A 17,114-nucleotide genomic window follows, 5' to 3' on the forward strand; every position below is an offset into this window, starting at 1 on the left:
TTTGATTGTGTTTTCCTGTAGTTCTTTAAGGGATTTTTGTGTTTCCTCTTGAAGGGCTTCTAGCTGATAATCTGTGTTCTCCTGTATTTCTTTGAGGGTGCTATTTATGTCTTTCTTTTTTTTTCAGAGCTGAGGACTGAACCCAGGGCCTTGTGCTTGCTAGGCAAGTGCTCTTCCACTAAGCTAAATCCCCAACTCCTATTTATGTCTTTCTTAAAGTCCTGTATCATCACCATGAGAAGTGATCTTATATCTGAATTTTGATTTTCCGGTGTAATGGTGTGTCTAGGACTTGCTATGGTGGGAGAATTGGGTTCTGATGATGCCAAGTGACCTTGGTTTGTGCTGTTTATTTTCTTATGCTTGCCCCACCACCACCACCATCTGGTTATCTCTAGTGTTATTTGCCCTTGCTAAATCTGACTGGAGCCTGTCCTTCCTGTGATCCTGGTTGTGTCAGAACTCCTCGGAGTCAAGCTGACTCTATGATCATGTGATTCTGGGATCCTGTGATCCTGGGCTTGTTAGAGCACCTGGGAGTGGAGCTTCCTCTGGGTATTGTGGGACTGGCTGTGGAGCTTGTGCCCAAGGTTCAGTACACCAGCTCAGACAGACCGGAAGGAACCTGAGCCACTGGGCTGGCAGAGTTCTAGTGTGCCTCGTCCAGCTGGTCCCAGTTCCTCCCGGTGTTGGGACAGATGTTGTGTCCTCCTCACCTCTGATCCTGGGTGTGTCAGAGGGCCTGGGAGTGGAGCTTCCTCTGGATGTTGTGGGACTGGCTATGGAGCTGCACCCAAGGTCTGCTCAGGACACCAGCCCAGATAGCAGCAAGATCTTACATAACAATTTACCATTGCCCTCAGAGAAACTGCTCCTATGTTCCTGCAAAGTGGTTAGCTCAGCTTGGGAATTAACCCCTGATGAGCCTGTATCCTTATGATTTATAACAGACATATGCTACATATATCCTGACTTTTGGAAAGTTAGCCTTCATTCTTGTACATATGTAGGCTTAATTCTCATTGCAATTTTCCCAATTTGGGAAAACTTTTAAAGATATGATACAGTATTTGTTTCATTATTTTATAATTTTGAATATGCCAAGGAATCAAAATCAGACAATGCCCTTGTTTAAACTTAAAAAGCCTTTTAAAAATTAGTATTTGACTCTTAGTTTCTCATATTCCACTGACATCCCCTATAATTCACAAGGACATGCTATTATTGGAATGAGCTCACCAGACCTTAAAAGATATAGACAGACATCTAGATTCCAAAATGAAATCATAATTATTCATCTCCTTATCACACTTTATAAAAAAAATAAGTCCATTTTCAAACTTTTCAAACCTCTACTAAAATAAATACCTACTAACTGGGTAATAAAAAAGACTGGATGTTTTTCCAGGAGAAGCTCTGTGTATACATTTACAGGACCCTGTAGATGCCAGACTAGATGATTGTGTCAGGCCTTGTCCAAGGACCAGGACTTCTACACCTGCCACATCTTTCAAGCCTACTTCAGAGCCATCATCATCTGCAGACTCTCCACCATGCCAGAGACTCCAGCCAAAGACGACACTGAAGACATGGTTCCTGATTACATCTGATTGGACTTTTCGGTCTATACCCAGGGGATACAGGGGATATAAAATTGTTAAATATAAATCTATGTCTCATTTCCCATCAGAATGCTATTTGACCAATTGTATAACTTCACCATGTGTCATAATGCTTGTTCTCGTTGTCTGCTAGCTACCTTAGGTTTTGTCACCAATTACTTCTCACGGCTTTGATGGAATGCTTTTGCTTTGTTAGCCTTGGTGCAGATTGTTAATTCTCGCTCATGACCTAAGAGATTTATAGCTGAAGTAATCGTAGACATGACAACCTTAATTGCTATCTCACGTTCAGTTGCAGCTTCTGTCACCTTCCTAGTCCAACAGGTACACACTGCTACCAAGTTAATTCCTTGACAATAAAAAATAAAAAAATTCTTTCTCACTGATTACTCAGGATAGAATTGATAGAGATTTGACAGAGAGTCAATGCTTTAAAGGAAACCATCCTTTACACAGGAACTCAGGTTCAAAATTTTAAAACACGTTTAACTACCTTATGTCATGTTAAGTTTAAATGGATTTGTGTCATCCCTCTGCCCTACTATGGCTCAGAAATGCCCTAGAAACAGATACAAGCATATCAACATGGTGTGTGGAACAATTCACATCTTGCTATTAATATGGATACATTACATTCTCAGATCAGTGCCATCAGTCACTCCAGACTGAAGAGTTCTTCAGCAGTAAAATTGCTGATTATTTTTTTCAAATTCAATCATAAATTTTGTTAAAATAATTCTTTATGGAATTTTCTTATAAATTTGGGAATTATTATAGGATTAGTTATTTGCTTCTGTTTCTTTTGCCAGTTATCTTCAAGCACTTCGGGTCTGCTACCAGGACTGCTCAAAGAGAGATATATATGCTTAATTTATATTATTCAAAGGGAAGAGATGTCAGGAGCCATAATAAGACAAGCTAATAACTAGCAGGTGATCATCCTGAAATGCCTGCTTCAGTTTATTATATAACCTTGCGACAGGTGCGCCCTCATTATGCAAGGCTGTGAGGGACTAATTTTAGGAAAGATTCCTGCTATTGATATGCTTTTCCTGTTATTATTAAACATATATAACAATCACTAAATAGTAGCACACCCCTTTGGAGCAGATCTCTGCATATCCATGAAGATGTACTGTCTTGTAGTGATGCTATATAGACAAATAGATGATTTAAATCTTAATGATGATCCTATAAGAATTCCTCAAATTATATCTGCGATTATTAAGCTTTTTTATAACAGGACTGCTACTAGGTCCTTTTCTGATATTCAAAACTGCAATGAGAACTCTGCCAGTCTCCCAAGTGTCAGCAGTTAATTGCTCTTAGATGATAACCAGACTTTCTCCTACTTAGAGCACATTCGAAGAGGCTGTAAAACAGTTAACAAAAGGTCATAAAAGGGGGACTAACAATTTTTTATAGGTGCTAGGACAGAAGATAAAATATTGACTGGGTTCATCTATACAAAACCTCACTTAAAACTTAGGTATTATCTTAAAGCTTCAGTAAACTTGTGGGGCTGAGACAGCTGATGGATGTTTAGCTAGATAATTACTCCTAATGGATATGCATGTAAACATTCGCTGTTGTAAACTTCTATTTCAATTTATGATTTGATGTTTGGTGTGAACTTGTGATGAACTTTGTAATATGTGATCATGTATTCTGAAAGATGTATAAGTACTGGGGACAAAGAGATGAGGTGGAGCTAGATAGAGTAGAATCTTTTCCCTTTCCCCACTTAGGATCTTTTCGATTTTCCCCTTAGATAGCCTTCATAGGAAACTTTTCACAACTTAGTAATAAGTTCTATAATCACTTCTATAATATATATATAATCACTTATATAATTATATAATCATTTATATAATCACTTCTATAGTCACTTCTTCTTTTCCTGCGACTTCCGACTAGCAGGCTGAAAGTTAGAGCCCAGCAGCTCCCGCTGAGATAGAACAAAGGCTATTTACTTAATCCTTTGTGGTTTGAGGAAGAGGGGCTAAGAGTCAGAAACTGCAGTTTCTGGCCTCAGAGGATCACAGAAGGCAGGTCAGCTACAATAGCATAGTAACTTAGACTTAGACAAGTAAACTTTTTATTATACAGCAACCCTAAATATCTTGTAAGACTAAGTCTTACCCCAGAAATCCTAAGACAGGGTCTTACCACCCCCCACCCCTCCCCACCCCACCCCCCAGCCTGCCTATGCTCTTCTCCCTCTGCTGCCTCAAGAAAAACTGACAAGGAAGAAGAAACACCCAGTTGGGGCTGGCTCTAGGCAGGTGGTGATCTGTAAGGCTTGGTTATGGGATTGGATTTGGACTCCAGCATTGTCCATCAGGTACACTTCCAGACAGTGAGTTCTTCCCTGCTGTTTTCTTTGTGCAAGCTCAGAGGTCTAACTTTCTGTTTATGTGACTTTATTCATTTGGGGGCTTTGTTTTTCCATTTTGTCTTCTTGATTAATTCATTTTTCTTCTTGCCCTAACTTCTACCCATCTTTGTTTCTTCCTCCCTTTCTTTCTTTCTCTCTTTCCTTCTTTCTTTCTTTCTTTCTTTCTTTCTTTCTACCTTTCTTTTTTTATTAGTCAAAATTAAGACATTTAATAGTAAAATATACATTTCATATCCAGATTTCTTCAGTTATCCATATCTGTGCTTTGTATAGCTCTTTCCACTTTCACTCTGCCTTCGCATTACCCTAGAGAAAATCCAGGATCATGTGTGACTTGTAGTTGTTGTAGTTATAGCTCTTTCTTTCTTTTTTTTTTTTTTAAGTTTTATTGCAGTATAATGAGAAAAGTTACATGATTTCAATTTATCTGAATTTGTTAACATTTAAATACATATTTTAAGTAAATAGAATTAAATCACATTCTTGTTTTCCTTTTGTACCCCAAATCATCCGGGGACCCCCCTTTCAATACCTACAATATCTTTTTTATCATATTTTTAAAATTTATAAAATATTATAACAATAAAAATGAGTATTATAAAAGTTGTTTGATATAAAACAACTATCAATTTAACAGTCTTATATAGATGCTTGTCTACAGCAATACTGAAAATACAAACGTTTTTCTCAATATAAATTTTAAGCCGGGCCGTGGTGGCATACACCTTTGATCCCAGCACTTGGGAGGCAGAGGCAGGCGGATTTCTGAGTTCAAGGCCAGCCTGGTTTACAGAGTGAGTTCCAGGACAGCTAAGGCTACACAGAGAAACCCTGTCTCGATAAAATCCAAAATACAAATAAAAAATAAAAATAAATAAATAAATAAATTTAAAATAACTCCAAATGTATTAACTGTATATTTCAAAATAATATATCACTACTAATATTTCCTTAAATGAACATAAATATATAAGGTGTTTTTGTTCATTTGTTTGTTTTGTATTTAGTAGAGCTTAAGATCTTGGCTCTTACTGTGGTAACTTGATACAAGAGTTACAAACGTCAAACAAAGCATTCAGTCTCACTCTTTGTTGTTCTTTTACAAGCCCTCTCCCGATTTAATTGTCTACATAACTTTTGGATATATAAATACTTTTAAAATATGTAAGCTGTTCTGAAAACCATGGTATACTGTAAAAACATGAAATAAACAGTACTACTAATAGGCTGAGTTAGGAGAAGCAAGATCTCAAGACCATTATGTTGTACACAGCAAGACACTGTCATGAACAAACAAGCTCAAAGTGTATATGGATTATATAATATTGGACCTTTTTCTCCAATTACCAAATTAGAGAGACCATTAGATGACAATCAACTTCTACCCATCTTTACTTCTTGTTGGAGACCAAAAACACTCTCTGAGCACTCTCTGGCTTGGCACCCCGGAGCCAAGAGGCTTGAGAACCGGGATCCTAATACCAAGCTATCCTTAGCTTGATATTTCTCTCAGGGATTCTGCCTTGCTAGACAGGTTTTCCTCAGAACCAGCAATAAAGGTCAAACACATTCCTTAGGACAGTCCACAATAGTTAGAAAAGGTTTCCCTCACTCCAGGACATTATCTAGGACGGAACCAGTGCCTGCCTCCAGCAAGATCCAGAGAATTAACAGGAAATACCAAAATACCTCAACAGGGAGGGCTCTACTGCTCTTCTGCCTGCTTCATACCTAGCTACCAGATGCTGCTGACCTTGAAGCTGCGGTCATTTGCCTATATGACCCCAGTCTTGTGCTTCTTGCTGTAACCCTGCCCGCCTACGTGACATCTGCTAAGAGGTACCTGGAGCTGATCTTCACAGAGACAACTCCCCATCGAACATCCGCCCAGATGTTCCCCTCTCCTCCTTTGTTCCAGCTGGATTCCCCTCACCCCCTCCTCATTTCCTTTTTCTGTAACGAATATATACTGGCCATTGGGCATCATTAAAACGAGGCTTTGACAAAAGATCTGCAAGGCCTCCCTCTCCTTTTTTTGCCCATTCTATTCCAGGTTTAGTTCCCCTCAAAACCCACAGAATAACTAGGTCCCGCAGGTGGGGGATAATTTCTTCCTCCCTCCTCCCTTCCTTCCTTCCTTCCTTCTTCCCTCCCTCCCTTCCTTCCTTCCTTCTTTCTTTTTCTTTCTTTCTTTCTTTCTTTCTTTCTTCCTTTCTTTCTACCTTTCTAGCTTTCTTTCTACCTTCTGTCCTTCTTTCCTTCAGTTTTCTTGCTTTTTTTAAGCTAGGTTTCTCTGTGTGGCACTGGCCATCCTAGAACTTGCTTTGTAGCCTGAGTGATGTTCAAGCACAGATATTCAACTAATTGTCCTTCTATCTGTGCCCTGTAGGAAAGTCCATTCTGGACTGCAGTGCAGAATACCCCTGAACCAGTTTATTGTTCTCTATAGGTCTCACAAGCATGCAGTGCTGGTGATTACCAAGGGAACCAAGAAGAAATAACAGACTTGAGAGAACCTTCTGTGTATAATCAGAATATCAGCCCAAGATGCTTGATTCCAGGTGTACCTATAATCTGATGAGACAGTGGCTCTGCTAGCAGAAGAAAAAAGCAGGAACTGACCTATTGCATGTATCCAAGAGGTATGTAGCTGACCAGGTTAGAGGCAGCAAAAGAAGACTGAGTAGTGAGGATACTTCTGGAGTCCAGAAGTGAATACAAAGCAGACAGGGACAGCTTATTTCAAGAGTTCTGCTGCAACCCTCCATAGCATCCTGCACAGTCACAATGAGAGAGATCCTGAAGTTCTCACAAATCTACCAGCTCTACTCTCTGATTGTGTATGTTGCATTCACACTTGAGTCATGCTTGGTTTTAGATATCTGGTTGGAAATATATACACACACATACACACAGAGACAGACAGACAGACAGACAGACAGACAGACAGACAGACAGACAGACAGAGTCAGAGAGACATCAAGAGACAGACAGAAGGAGACAGAGAAATAATGCCACTAGTGAAGTTTGCTTGAAGTGCAGAGAAGTAACATAACAAACAAAGTAATTTCATATGTTGTATGTCTCCCACTTCCGGAAATGCCTAGGTCTCCCTCCAAATCAGTTTTGTCTCCAGTCTCCACCCCTATCTGAAACATTAGCCATCTGCTCTACTGCTTCAGAGGAGGCATGGCAAGCCAGTATGGGGCTTGCTTCCTGCTGGGTTGGTCCAGGACATCCAGCCATGTTCAAGACAAGGCTAATCTACTGATTGTCTTACAGGAAGATACAAGGTGAGGTCTGGGGTGCTTGCCACATAAGTCCAGAGATGGCGTGGTAAGAAGTATTACAGTGGGCAGGGAAATGTTGATGGGAAAACAGATGCGATCTTCTGATCTGACAGTGTGGGTTTTCCTCTGGGTGGCCCATGATGACTTTCCACATTCCCTCCAAGCACTGTGCTCCCACTGCCCATATAAATATGTAGCATATGTGTAGCTTGGTATTCAGGCAGGTTCCCCAAGAACTGGAGCAGGGAGAGTCCCAGACTCTGATGCCTGCCCCTGGACGCTATTCCCAAGATTAGGCTGCTTATTCTCATGGAAATGACAATAGCAAAAAAATAACTTCCTGTTTAAAGTCTGAATAGAAGACAATATTTTACTAACATAAGGTTTGAGCTAGTTTTATTTGCCCATAAGCAAGATGGCTGGGTAGGAAATGTCTACAGTATACAATGGTGGCAACCTGACCTTGATCATTGTATAAAGATGGCCAAAGTAGATGCTATATTGTCACCCAGTCTCCACATATTTGTCATAAATTACATGATCACGTTACACACACACACACACACACACACAGAGAGAGAGAGAGAGAGAGAGAGAGAGAGAGAGAGAGAGAGAGAGCAGATACACATTATTAAAAGTAAATCTCAGAGGCAGGTGGATTTCTGAGTTCGAGACCAGCCTGGTCTACAGAGTGAGTTCCAGGACAGCCAAGGCTATACACAGAAACCCTGAAAAACCAAAAATAAAGTAAAATAAAATAAATCTCATTGCTGTTAAATTATTTAGCATCTCTAGATAATTCCCATTGATGGCATATTTCAAGATGAAGTGTCAAGTGGTAACTAATGGGGACGTGAAGGAATATGGAACATCAAATAAATGATATATATATCCATGTCAATGAAACTATGCTGTGGGATATACAGTTGATTGCTGATTATCCTACTACATTATATCTTTGGCAGACACATGAAAATGCCGTTTGGAATACACCTGAGTTATTTAAGGTTTGTTATATTCTATTAAACATTTTTTTTTTTTTTTTTTGGTTTTTCGAGACAGGGTTTCTCTCTGTAGCTCTGGCTGTCCTGGTCCTCACTCTGTAGACCAGGCTGGTCTCAAACTCAGAAATCCGCCTGCCTCTGCCTCCCAAGTGCTGGGATTAAAGGCGTGCGCCACCAAGCCCGGATCTATCAAACATTTTAACATTAGAATTGTTAAAATATGTTGACAACATAGAACACATTGGGGTACATATTCTATGCCTTAACTTGTGCTCAGGAGGCTGACACACGAAAATCAAGAGGTAAAGTGTAGCCTTGACTAATTAATGACTGACATCCAAAGCAGGCTGCATCAAACAGTACAGCATTTGAAGGGAATTCATGACATCTGCGTTGATACTTTCAAGGTGATCCCATCTTCCTCTGAAACCACAAGCCAAACTAAAATCTTTTATAAAGTACTTTAGACATTGTGTTTTATCACAGTGACAGAAAAGACACTAATACACGCCCATAAAGTTTTACACCTGGATAACTAATTTCATTTAATTGAGGAGTATTGCATTTGCAAGTGTAAACAAAATAAAGAGGAGCATCATAAGACTTGAATGGATTGAGACTTGTCACACTTTCTCCAAAAAAAAATTCCCTTTTTTAATGTATTATCATATTTACATTCCAAATATTGCCCACTTTTATGTTCTTCCCTCCCAGAGTTCCTCACCCCATTTCCCATACCCTTTGTCTCTTAAAGAATGTTCCCCCACCTACAATCATCCCCTGCACCCCACCCCCCAGGGTCCCCATTTGGCTGGACAGAAGCCTCTAGAGGATCAGGTGAATCCTCTCCCAGAGGCCAGACCAGGCAGTCCTCTAATACATGTGTGTCTGGGGCCACAGACCAGCCCATATGTGCTCTTTGGTTGGTGTTTTAGTCTCTGTGAGCTCTGAGGGGTCCAGGTTAGTCGATACTGTAGTTCTTCCTATGGGGTTTTCATCCCCATGGGTATATTCAATCCTTCTCCTAACTCTTCCGTCGTAGTCCCCAACCTCAGTCCAATGGATGGCTGTATATGCATCTGTCTCAGCCAGTTGCTGGTAGAGGCTCTCAGATGACAGCCATGCTAGACTCCTTTCTGTAAGCACAACATGGGATCAGTAATAGTGTCAGGGTTTGGTACAGGTCACTGGATGGCCTTTCCTTGAGTCTCTGTTCCATTTTTGTCTGTGCACTTCCTTTAGGCAGGAATTCTCGGTTAGAACTTTTGAAGGTGGGTGGGTGGCCCCATCTCTCCACTGGGGGCCCTGTCTGTCCTTTGCCGATTGTCTGTTTAGGTTTACAGCTCCCAACTCTTGGGCATTTCAGCTAAGGTCATCACCACTGAGTCCTGAGAGTCACTCACATCACAGGACTCTGGGATTTTCTGGAGGTTACTCAACTCCCCACAGCTGCATACTTTCATTCATTCTCCAGACACTCTCAGCTTCTCTCCTGCCCCTTTTTCCTCCCCTGCTACCAAGAGCCCTTCCTCTCCCAGCCTCCATTAATTATATTGTTCCACCTCCTAAGTGGGATTGAAACATCCTCACTTGAGCTGCCCTTGTTAAACTTCAGAAAATCTGTGTATTGTATCATGGGTGTTCTGAACTTTCTGGCTAATATCCACTTATTAGTAAGTACATACCATGCATATCATTGGGGTCTTGCTTACAGAACTAAGGATGATATTTTCTAGTTTCATTAGAAACTGCCTGCAAAATTCATTAGGTCCTCATCTTTAACAGCTGAATAGTATTCCATTGTGTAAATGAAACACATTTTCTGTATCCATTCTTCCACTGAGGGATATCTGCATTGTTTCCGCCTTCTGCCTATTCTGAGTAAGGCTGCTACGAAGATAGTGGAGCACATGTCCTTGTGGTATGGCTGAGTATCTTTTGGGTGTATGTCCAGGAGTGGTTATAGCTGGGTCTTTATGCAGATCATTTTCCAACTTTCTGAGGAACTGCCAGACTGATTTCCAGAGTGGTTGGTTGTACCAGTTTGCAATTCCACCAGCAATGGAGTGGTCCTCTCCCTCCACATCCTCACCAGCATGTGCTGGCACTTGAGTTATTCATCTTCAACGTTCTGATTAGTGTAAGTTAAAATCTCAGGGTCATTTTGATTTGCACTTCCCTGATGACGAAGGACTTTCAACAATTTTTTAATTGCTTCTCAGCTATCGAAGATCTCTCTGTTGAGATATCTGTTTAGCTCTGTCACCATTTTTCAATTGGGTCATTTGGTTTTATTGGAGACTGCAACATAAAACCAGATACACTGAATATAATAGAAGAGCAGGATATAGCTTTGAACACATTTACACAGGGGAAATTTTCTAAGTAGAAAATCAATGACTAAGGCTCTAAGATCAACAATTGACAAATGGGACCTCATAAAACTGAAAAGCTTCTGTAAGGCAAGGACACTGTCAATAAGACAAAACAGCAACCTATAGATCAGGAAGAGATTTTCATTAACCCTATGTCCACTACTGAACTATTATGAAAAATATATAAAGAACTCTAAAAAAATAATCTTGTGTAACTGAATATAAGAGTGTCAGCTATAGATATTACCAAAACTTTTATATTCAGATTGTCTTTAGCATGAGTTCATTAGGTCCTCAAATACTACTGTGATATGCAAAGGCTTTAAAAGATGGATGATATACTAAACATTTTACTCTTGTATGAAGATACCATGAAGTGCAAAGTATTGCACCCCTGACTACAATTATGGTTTCCTTTGCAGTATTACATTGTATTATGAAAGTTCACATTAGTGCTATACGCAAATGATTTACCAATTGTGTATTCATAAGATTCCTATCCACTATATGTTGTTTATGTATTTGTGAATGACTGTGTTCTGAAAAGGCTTTATCAAATTGATTACATTTGCAAAGTTTCTCTCCAATGTTGATTTTTTCTTATGTACTCAAAAATGACAGTGATATGCAAATCTTGGGAACAAGCAAATGAAACATGCCCTACGAATTTCCTTTTTCTTAAATCAGCTTCTATTTAATCATAAGGTGAAACTAAGTTCAAATTCCTAAGCCCTAGAGTAACTGGAGACTTCCAAAGATTGGACCAGCTTCAATTATGCATCTTTGTTCATAAAAAACATGACTCTTTCTAACAATTTTTCTATTCATCTTTTATTCATCAAAACATAATGCCTGTTCCTAACCACAAAAAAACAAACAAACAAACAAAAAAAAAACAAGTAGATATGATTGATTAGAGTGTAACACTCACATTCTGTATCAGCTGACACAGCAAACTACATGAGGAAAGCCCCATCACTAAATTTCTGATTGGCGGGAAAATGTAGCTGTAACTTGGCACAGATGTTTCTGGTTTCCAAATATAAAAAAGCTCTATAACACGTGGGCTCAGTGTGAGGAGGTGAGTGTGGGGACCATCACAGTTCAGCTTTCAAGTATGTTCTCTGGCCATGATCCTTAAGCAGCACCTTCACATTACAATAAATTCTAGTCATTTGCATTACATGAGTTTGAATGGTGTTGGATCTCAGAGGACCCATTACACAAAGGCTTTACGACATTGCTAACACTCAGACTTTCTGTATAGTATGAATATTTTCATTATGATGAAAATGTAGAAATGTGCAAAGGCTTCACCATATTGAATACGTAGGGTTTCTCTTTCATGAAGACTTGTGACATTTGACAAGGCTTTACCATACTAAATACATTCAGAGTTTCTTTCCAGTATGGATTTTTCCATGATGATGAAGACTACAGAAATGTACAAAGGCTTCATTGCTTGCATTCATAATATATCTCTCTAGTAGATATTCTTTCATGTATTCAAAGATGACCATGATATGCAAGGGCTTTAGCACACTGGTTACATTCAAAGGGGTTCTCTCCAGTATTTGTTATTTTATGTATTTTGGGGCTACATTCATTTGGAAAGGCTTTATCCCATTGATTATATTCAATGTGTTTCTCTCCTGTATGTGTTATGTGTCCGTTTATGATACAGGAGACCACTTAGATATGAAAAGGCTTTATCACACTGATTACACTCATATGGTTTCTCTCCAGTATGTGTTCTGTTATGCACTTGGAGACTAAAGTAATATGCAAAGGCTTTGCCACAATGCGAACATTCGTAGGGTTTCTCTCCAGTGTGCACTCTTTTATGTACATAAAGATGCCTGTGAAGTATAAAGGCTTTACCACATTCATAACATTCATATGGTCTCTCTCTAGTATGTGTTTTTTTATGATTCAGGAGATCACTTTGATATGCAAAGGCTTTATCACATTGATTGCATTCATATAGTCTCTCTCTAATATGTGTTCTTTTATGATAAAGGAGTCCACTTTGATTTGCAAAGGCCTTATCACATTGATTGCATTTATAGGGTTTCTCTCCTGTATGTGTTCTTTTATGTGCTCGGAGACCAGGTTTACATACAAAGCCTTTACCACATTGATTACATTCATAAGGTTTCTCTCCTTTATGAACTCGTATATGCCTTTGAAGAGAACTGTGATGTAAAAAGCCTTTACCACATTGGTCACACTCGTAGGGTTTCTCACCAGTATGTGCTCTTTTATGTCTTAGGAGATGACTATTTCGTGCAAAGGCTTTACCACATTGGTTACATTGGAAAGGTTTCTCTCCAGTATGTGTTCCTCTATGTATTTGAAGATAACTATTTTTTGCAAAGTCTTTACCACATTGCTTACATTCGAAAGGTTTCTCTCCAGCATGTGTTCTTCTATGTCTTTGAAGATCACTATTTATTGCAAAGGCTTTACTACATTGGTTACATTCAAAAGATTTCTCTCTAGTATGTATTCTTTTATGTTTTTCAAGATAACTGGGATGTGCAAAGGCTTTACCACATTGGTTACATTCGAAAGGTTTCTCTCCAGTATGTGTTCTTTTATGTTTTTCAAGATGACTGGGATATACAAAAGTTTTACTACATTGATTACATTCATAAGGTTTCTCTCCTGTATGAACTCGTATATGCCTTTGAAAAAAACTGTGATCAAAAAAGCGTTTACCACATTGGTCACACTCGTAGGGTTTCTCACCAGTATGTGCTCTTTTATGTCTTAGGAGATGACTATTTCGTGCAAAGGCTTTACCACACTGGTTACATTCGAAAGGTTTCTCTCCAGTATGTGTTCTTCTATGTCTTTGAAGATCACTATTTTTTGCAAAGACTTTACCACATTGGTTACATTCAAAAGGTTTCTCTCTAGTATGTGTTCTTTTATGTTTCTGAAGATCACTGGGATATACAAAGGTTTTACCACATTGATTACATTCATAAGGTTTTTCTCCTGTATGTGTTCTTTTATGATACCCTAGTCCAGTTTGATAACCAAGGACTTTAACACTTTGATTACACTCGTGAGTTTTCTCTCCTGTATGTATTTGTTTATGCATCTGAATTCTACCTTGACATGCAGAAGCTTTCCCACATTGATTACATTCATAAGGTTTCTCTCCTTTATGCCTTTGAAGAGAACTGTAAGAAATAAAGTCTTTACCACATTGGTTACACTCAGAGGAGTTCTCTCCAGCAACTGTTGGTTTATGTATTTGGAGACTATTGTGATACGCAAAGGCTTCACAATGCTGGACAACTTCATAGGGTTTCTCTCCCATATGAATTCTTTCTTGTCTTTGGTTATGACTCTGAAATGCAAAGGCTTTATCACATTGGATAAACTCAGAGGGTTGCTCTTCAGTATGACTTCTTTCATGCCTGCAAAGACAATTGGCACATGTGAAATCTTTCTCACATCAACACACTGATGAACTTTTTCATTTGTATGAATATGTTTTATAATTAGGTCTCATAGTAAAGAACAACCTGATTTTAATGTACTAGCAGTTTGTTTACACTCATGGAGTTTCCCTTCATTATGAGTTGTTTTGTATCTCTGAAGATACTGGGACTAAGAAGAGCACTGATTACATGGCTCATAGGTTCAGCATCCTTCTTCCTATATCTGAATAGAACAGGAAGAACTCAGAGCTTTACCACACTGATTGCACACATAATTTTGCTATTGTGAGAGTAATACTATATTTGCAAAGTGAACTAAGGCAAACAGAAGAATTTCCATATGGCTAATACTCATAGAGATAGTCCACAGTATGAGTTTGTAGATGTCCCCCAATACAGTTGGAAAGCCAATCATTTGTAAACTTGTAGCACATTTAGAAATTCTACTTAAAGTGGGGAGCACTACATATCTTCTAATTGTGTTGGAAAACAGAGAGGTTTGTTTCTTTCAATATATTCCTATCTTCACATGGCTTGTATCCATTGTAGCATATGACATCCCTATTAAAAGAAGGATAACAAGTAAAAGGCTTCCACATTGAACTTACAGTTTGATTTTTTTTCCTTATACACTGTGTTATAGGGATTAAGTTTTCTTCACAATAGCATTCTTGACTATGATAATCTGCCCATCTTACTAAACTTAGCAATATTATTACAAGTATATGACTGACATCAGTTTTAATATAGACTATTTGCGTATTAGAAGGTTTTGGACAAATACTTATCACCTATTCAATGTGTAAACCTTGCAATATCTAAGTGGTAGAAGATTAAACATACTGGCAGTTCTTCAGCATAGCTCCACTGGGCTATGATTTAAATGGAAAGATCTGTTAACACATTGTTTCTTTGTTTTTGTACTTAGAGGAATGGCTTGAAAACACAAAATAGATTCCTGGCACTGACATACATGGTATATCATAATTTAATAATCATCCATAACTTAAAGCAGTGCTTTTTTATGCTGTTTCTTTTCCTTAAAACTTGCAGGATATACTAAAATTTCTTCCAAGGCATATTCTTATCAGTTTACACATGAAAATTACCTTATATGTCTTCTAGAAATTTGAAAATATTCTTCAATATTATGGTCTTCCCAAACATAGCCTAAAATATAGAGACCATATGTTATACTTACTATTGGAAATTAGGCAAAATTTAAGTTACTAACTTCAGTGAACATTACAATCAAGCCTGATTTGTTTATTCACCTCATTCTTCCTCATTCTCAACTGAAATGACAAGAACAGATAACAATAACAAAGAAACAGTTGTACAGACATTTTAAAAAGTGAAAGGAAATACACTGTATTACCTATAGCAGCGAGATTCCTATATGTCTCCAGCATCACATCTTTGTAGAGACTCTTCTGAGAAGGATCCAGCAAAGCCCACTCTTCCTGAGTGAAATCCACACGCACGTCATCATAGGTCACTATACCCTAAAATATCCCATACATGTGTACATGAGAAAATATATTACTGAGAACATTATAAATGTATACTTCATTAAGAATACAGTCATATAATTCTGGTAATTCCTACACATAATTCCTGAAACAAATGCTCTAAAGTAATGAAGGCATTTTAGAAGGAAACTAAATAATGAATGAGCTTCACTTCCATTATTTCTGCACCCTTTGAATAGGATAAAGCCTTGCAAGAGAAATGGTAAATTATACACATAAACATATAAGTAAACAGTTCAACAGTACTGACCACACATTAGATAAACTGTATTAATAATTACTAACTAAGAAAATGATGAGCCTGCTGGGTATATTACTTGTGCCTTTAATCCCACACTCAGGAGGCAGACCCTGGTGTATCTCCACTGAATGGTATGGTAGCCTGGTCTATGCCATGAGTTCCATGTTATCAACAGGTAGATATTAAGACACTAACGTCCCTGTAAAAAATCAATCAATCAAAGAAACCAAAAAGATATAAAGAACTCACAGGTCTTCACTGAAGTTCTTACATAGAATTATATATTCACTGGAGGAATAATTTATCTACCAAAATCCTCATGACCAGGTTTAAACAGTAAAATTAGCAAGACTATAGAGGTGAAATCCTTCATTTTCTCTGCAGTGACTTTCTGAGGTGGAACCAGCCTGGAGGCACAGGCCTCACAGGTGGCAGGGCAGCTGGGACAGAATCCTCTCTACCTCCGTGTACACCTAAGAGTGACAGTGGTGGCAGATTCACAGCCTTCTCTGCCCCTTCCCTGCAAGGGGAGAGCTTGCCTTCAGGGAGTGCTCTATCCCAGGTGAGATCTGCCATTTCCTCTCCAGTGACTTTCTAAGGAGGGACCAGCCTGGAGGCAGGGCAGCCAGGACAGGATCCTTTCTACATCAGACCACACCTAGAAGGTACAACAGATCCACAGCCCTCTCTGCACCTTTCCTGCAAGTGGAGATCCTATCTCCAGGTTCTGCTCTGACCCCAGGACTCAGGAGGGATGACTGACCCACAGCCATCTACGCCCTGGATTTTACCAGAAGAGAGCTGATCTCCCAGAAGTGCTGACACAGGCTGAACAAGCTCCAGCCAGACATAGAAAGAACATCTAACACCAGAGATCAACAGATGGCGAAAGGCAAATGCAAGAATCCTACAAACAAAAACCAAGACTACTTGGCTTCATCAGAACCTACTACCCCCACCACAGCAAGTCATGAATACCCCAAAACACCAGAAAAGCAAGATTTGGATCTAAAATCATATCTCACAATGGTGCTAGAGGAATTTAAGAAGGACATGAATAAATCTCCCTAAAGAAATACACGAGAATGAGCCGGGTGGTGGCGGCGCACACCTTTAAGCCCAGCACTTAGGAGGCAGAGGCAGGTGGATATCTGAGTTTGAGGCCAGCCTGGTCTACAGAGTGAGTTCCAGGACAGC

The 17,114-nt window shown here is 39.0% G+C and overlaps 1 protein-coding gene across 2 annotated transcripts; it reads right to left on the bottom strand.

Annotated features, from left to right (window-relative positions):
* Nucleotides 1-12,325: 12,325 nt before the first annotated feature.
* Nucleotides 12,326-15,556, bottom strand: LOC116092434 (zinc finger protein 431-like). 2 transcript variants are annotated; one of them, XM_031373696.1, is made up of 4 exons: nt 15,523-15,556; nt 15,254-15,314; nt 13,868-14,120; nt 12,326-13,711 (listed from the first exon to the last, which is right to left on the bottom strand). In XM_031373696.1, exons 1-4 carry the CDS (start codon nt 15,554-15,556, stop codon nt 12,326-12,328), a joined length of 1,734 nt encoding a protein of 577 aa, XP_031229556.1. The 2 variants fall into 2 exon arrangements, with proteins under 2 accessions (XP_031229556.1, XP_031229555.1); XM_031373695.1 differs by having other exon boundaries at nt 12,326-14,120.
* Nucleotides 15,557-17,114: the final 1,558 nt, after the last annotated feature.

The sequence above is a fragment of the Mastomys coucha genome, unplaced genomic scaffold (genome assembly GCF_008632895.1).
Source record: "Mastomys coucha isolate ucsf_1 unplaced genomic scaffold, UCSF_Mcou_1 pScaffold15, whole genome shotgun sequence".
In the NCBI taxonomy this organism is placed as follows: domain Eukaryota; kingdom Metazoa; phylum Chordata; class Mammalia; order Rodentia; family Muridae; genus Mastomys; species Mastomys coucha.